The 5544-nt window shown below is 33.9% G+C and overlaps 1 protein-coding gene across 1 annotated transcript; it reads right to left on the reverse strand.

Annotated features, from left to right (window-relative positions):
* Positions 1 to 424: 424 nt before the first annotated feature.
* On the reverse strand, positions 425 to 3518 carry LOC121315283 (gap junction epsilon-1 protein-like). Its single transcript, XM_041249323.1, has 3 exons — positions 3480 to 3518; positions 1252 to 1434; positions 425 to 820 (listed from the first exon to the last, which is right to left on the reverse strand). The coding sequence occupies exons 1-3, from the start codon at positions 3516 to 3518 to the stop codon at positions 425 to 427; spliced, it is 618 nt and encodes a 205-aa protein (XP_041105257.1).
* Between the last annotated feature and the right edge of the window lie 2026 nt (positions 3519 to 5544).

The raw sequence follows: 5544 nt of genomic DNA on the forward strand, positions 1-5544 counted from the left end.
AAAACAAGCTCTATTTATTAAAATATCAATTCAAGAGTAATGTTCTCTCAACTTTAAGTTTTTTGCTCTATTATATAGCTAAAAAATGAAAATAAATCAGTTTGATGTTGATTAAAACATAAAACAAAACCATTCATGATCCTTGTAAGCTTTTTAAAATTAAAAATGGATAACTGTAAAATGTTTTTCCCTTTTCAGCTCCTGTTGATTCACAATACAAATTGTTTGTCGGTCCCATGGTGACTTTGTGATTGCTGCAATACAAAATTAAAGGCTTGTGTATGTTCATTTCCAACAGTAAAAAAGCAGAGGTATTTAGCGTGCGGGCTTTGTTTCCATTTAAAGACCTGGATTACACCAAACTAAATACACAAAAAGAATGTTTATTAACGGACCTGAAGCTCTGCTGTCAATAACATTGGGGTCACTGGCTGGTCAAATAGCCCAATCTGCTACAGAGTATCTCGAAAATCTCTGCAACACACAACACCACTGTGATAACAGTAAAGGTGTACATTGCACTGAGAAAGATGGTCTTCTCAAAATGTTCTGGTACCATACATCTGGTAACATGAAATGTTTTCTCAAGGGCACTAGCACTGCACATGTAAAGTGAGTGAACCTGAAAACCAAAAAGATGGCTCTGAAGCCAAAATGCTATAACCTCAAAAATAATTCTTAACAGGACAGAGATGATATAAAACACAATGTAGCTGGGTCTTTGGAGGATTTCTTCCTGGTCTATATTTTTACAAGCAGCATAAAGATGAAAAACAGCTCCAGGAACCAAAACAGTCACCAGCTGTAATGCCCAGAATACCTGAAATAAACAAAAAAATACATATATTTTAATATGCTTTTAATTACAACATTTATGTCCGTCCATGTTATAATTTTACTTCAATACAATTTACCTATACATAGTCACCATAACCCTAAATAGCGGCAAGGGGTATATGATGGAACAAACAACCATAAATGTACATGAAAGAAAAAGCTCTGTGTTCGATCTGTTTTACTTATCGACTAAAAACTATATGGTTTTACACAGTTACTTCTAAATGGTAAACGCATATTTCAGAAAAAATTCTGGGCCCTTTTCAATAAACTGCTGAATATCAATCTACTGTAGTGTAATAACAAATTCGATTTGTGATTAGGGCCTGCAGTGTTAAATAATTTGACACATTATTTCAGACTGTACAATAATAGTTTCTCTTATTATTTAAAAAAAAAAAAAAAAAAAAATACCTGAGGCGTTATTGGTCTGAATTGGTTATAACAGAAGAGGTTTAACTCTCTCTTATCTGGATCACAGCTGAAATGCAAAGCTTCGTTGCCATAAACTGCAAAGCCCAAAACCCCAAGAAAGAACATGCGCACAGAGCCAAAGAAGAGCGTGTGGAACTGTCCAATCACTGTTGGAGGCCTGAGCTAAAGAAAAAAAAAAAAAAAGTGTTTTAATTGTTAAAATCTGATAAGGATGGGCATCATGCCAGAATACTGTATCGTTTTGAATTACCAACACCCCTTGAATTACCGACACCCCTTGAATAAGCGCCCCACTCAGATATAAGATTTGTTATAGACACCACCCTCGAACAAACACTGCTCTCAAGATTTCCATTACATAACAGTAGATCATGCTGATTTGAACTCGGCTCTCGCCAAGATAAGTGCCAGCTAAGGTGTAGCTTTACTGTAAACTAATGTGATCCATCTGCATCTCCACCCATTTTGCATTTCTTTCCATCTGTTGATGTAGATATCCTTCTGCCTGGTGTTGATGGCTGAAGTGTAATGTTGGCTCCAGGGATGAACTTATTTTGCCTCCCCAGCGCATCAGCACACACAACTGCTGCGATAATGAAGCATACTTTTTTTTTTCCCTTTCTGTTCTGCGAGCTCAACAGTTTTCAGTTTAAAAGCTAAGTTGTAGGACTTCTTCGCCATCCTGATCAAGTTGTATCCTCAGAAATACACTTCAATATAGGGTTCCCTAAAATACCATAAAAACCACAATAATAAATTGAATAAGTGGCACAGTGGTTTTTAGCAATTTAAAATAAACAGCGCTGTAATTCAAAGTAATATGGTACCTTGTTTTACATTTTACAGTGTACAATGCCTTGTTTTCTTCAAGTAATGTTACAAAATGATTATTGTGTTGTCATACATCTAAAGCATATCTGTGTTTAACAATGTAAAACTAAACAATGTCATTAAAAGCTTGACTTTAAAATATTACAATTATAATACATTAAAATATATGGTTACAAGACAGCTGTAAATTTTAGTAAAATTAGTTCAACCTGCAAAATTAATCAAAAGTGGCTTCTGTTTTTTTTTTTTTTTTTTTTTTTGTAAGGCGGAATTGGATTATACCATATGATTATTCTTACCCTTGCAAATTGAACAACAGTTGTTTTATTTTTCTGTACTTCTGTTTCAATAACAAAGATTAACTGGATAGGCTTTTTTTTTTAAACAGCTAACTAATTTCAGTACATTCCCAGGTGTATAATTTGTGGCTAATTAGTTTAACTAGCCTTAATTGTGTTAAATAAGTGTTGCTTTTATATAGTTTTTTCTTCTTCTTTTCTTTTTCTTCTTCTTCTTAATAATAATAATAATAATAATAATAATAATAATAATAATAATATGTTAAACCATTAAAAACACATTACATTTTGGCATCTTTCTTTCTTTCTTTCTTTCTTTCTTTCTTTCTTACTATCTGCACCAGGCCATACTTATTGACACTGATGTGCTTGCAACCGCTTGCTGCTCTGTCTATGTCTGGCTAAATCCCGCCAGAACTGAACAACTATGAAATTAATGTATTACACACAGTTGTAGAGTCATATGGAATAAATAAACTAAATGAAAGCACAAGGCGCACTGAGGAATAAGCATGCATGTCTGTGTTAATCACTTAATAAAAGTGATGATTTTGATTAATCTAGTACCTTGCATTTTATTTTATTTTGTTTTCACTGCAGGTGCCATAAACTAAAAGAGTTTGTTTACGTTATTTTGACAATAGGTATTTAGAGTGCATCACGCTACAGGAAGTGGCTGAAAACCGGGCCTTTTTAAAGATTTTGAGTAAAAAGTTGGGACACCTGGACCTTTGATGGAAAACTGGGACTGTCCCTATCTATTTTACATAAAATAACACAACTCAGCAAAAACTGAATCACACTTGTTAAACATCAATGAACCACCATTTTAAACATGATAAAGAAACCAGTCAACACATACATACATAAATAACATCTCTGCAATATAAACCTGGGGTACCAAATGGAATTGTATGACTTTTTTTCCACCTTCATAAAACAAAGGGTTAATTGCATATTTAACTTACTATCGTTCACAGAGATTTTACTGCAGTGCAACTAGTTCCAAATATATATTGCTTCATCAAACTGTTTATTACAGAAGGCTCCTTGTTTTTAGTAATCACATACTTACACATCCTTTATAAAAAAATGTTTGATGTGGTTTAAAGACATGGCTTGGCAGCTGCTATCCTAGTTCAATTATATTGTAGCATGTGTCCTTCATTGCCAATCCCATGGCATCAGGCAAACTCAGGATCTGATTCTGTGGCTCTTAATGACCCCTTTGTAGTAAAAAGCCATTGTCAATGCATATTTCTCTTTTATCAGAGGTGCCTTAATCAATTTACTCACTCAGGACAAAAAATAAATAAACAAGGAAAAAAAAAAGCACAGGACATGTATTATGGACATAATCCCCATTGCACTCAGTCAGCAGAAAACCATCCCTGTGCAGTACAACACTATGGAAAGCTAGAAAACCCATAACAAAATGCAATTGTACTCTCTCTCTCTCTCTCTCTCTCTCTCTCTCTCTCTCTCTCTCTCTCTCTCTCATTGGCTTTATTGGCAATAAAAAAGCGAATGGCATACATAACTAAAATATATACAGCAAAAACATATTTTAATACTAAACAGTATCCCTCACTCCATCTATATGAAAGAGTACCCCCCCCCCATATATTAAACAGTACCCCGTTTCTCCCTATCCATCTCCCTCTCTCTAGAGAGATAGTATAATTGTATTTTGTTATATCGTATGTATAGATATACGTTTCATATGTTTGGCTTTTATTAATTACATATAAACAGCATTATATACCCTACATAAAAAAATAAAACTCGAATTTTAAGCAGGCATTTGTAACAAAAAAACAACAATGTTCAATTGTATTGCAAATAAAACGTTACAGATGTATGTATTATATTTATAGAACAATAACATTACAATGACGTTGACATGGCTGAACCAAGTCTTGCTTAGAAATTGTGTACACACCCTGCAGGTCAAGTACTTGTGGAAGATCATTCACGGACTTGTTGCTGCCTCCTCCGCTACCGCCAACTATATGACCCACAAACACCGTGCAAGAAACGTATATAAAAACGTCTAATTAAAGAAGTCCACACACCAACCGTAATCCGGACGCAGAGTTGTTTATTCCCCCCATTCAATCGGAGTGTGGGTCCTGTTCTCATGCCACTCTTGAGCTCCGAGTGATATACCTGGTGAGAAAGTACCGTGAGCGAAGGGCTTCTTTTACTTAAAGCTTCATTTTGTTCAAAATAAAAAAATAAATAAATACATTTTAAAAAAAAGCAACAGATAATGTACCAGTTATATGAAAGATTACAGAGAGAAAAGACCTAATTACCTAAACAATATAACAAGGTACAGCTAGCTTTCAGTCAGGGGCACGTGTTCAACACAACTCGAGAGCTCATGACCCGCAGGGCTGATCAATAGACAAAAAACAACAATGCACTTCGGATGCTGTGATCTGTGTTTTACAGAAAGTTGCAAAATAGCGTTTCTGTCTTAATTCGCAACATTCAAATACCTTTGATTGGCTAACACATTCTACCTTAACGACTTAAAAAACCGTACATATGTATTTATTTATTTATTTATTTATATTCTTTATTGATTTATTGCACAATGAATATACTCTTGTGAATGAAATGTTGAGTTCCCAACAGATCAAGCAAGGATAATAACTGAAGGAGTCATATTTGTTTGTAGGCAAAATGTGCTTGGATATACTGAAGTCTGAGTGTCATGGTATTTGTGTTATAAGTTGAAATTTAAACAACTTTACTAAAAAAATAACAACGCATTGATTGTGTTTCTTTCTAACTATAATATCATATTTTATTAACAATGTGGTGGGAAATTTCCCATGCTTTGTGATTATTAGGTTTTTTTTTTTAATAAGGTCAGGGAAGCCTGGAAAACTGTTACCTCAAACCGGGCAATGCTTAAATTCGTGTTATTTGAAGAAAAAATTGAAAATGCCAGAAATCCATTAAAAATAAATCCCTAGTTGTATTATTTTAGTATCATACTCATTTTACACAGAAGTGTATTCTTTTGGATATATCAACTGAAGACTTTTGTTTCCTTGCATTACCAAAATACTTTACTCTGACTACAAATTGTAGAGTTGCCCGAATCAAAGATGCTAAAATAAAACTTTAT

The sequence above is a fragment of the Polyodon spathula genome, chromosome 5, assembly GCF_017654505.1.
Source record: "Polyodon spathula isolate WHYD16114869_AA chromosome 5, ASM1765450v1, whole genome shotgun sequence".
Lineage (NCBI taxonomy): Eukaryota > Metazoa > Chordata > Actinopteri > Acipenseriformes > Polyodontidae > Polyodon > Polyodon spathula.

Excerpts from the sequence above, each read along its gene's own strand:
- LOC121315283 (XM_041249323.1), bottom strand. The coding sequence starts at position 3,518 with ATGTCTTTAAACCACATCAAACATTTTTTTATAAAGGAT. Across the intron at positions 1,435-3,479 it reads AACATTTTTTTATAAAGGAT|CTCAGGCCTCCAACAGTGAT; the intron begins GTGTAAGTATGT and ends TTTTTTCTTTAG. Across the intron at positions 821-1,251 it reads TCAGACCAATAACGCCTCAG|GTATTCTGGGCATTACAGCT; the intron begins GTATTTTTTTTT and ends TGTTTATTTCAG.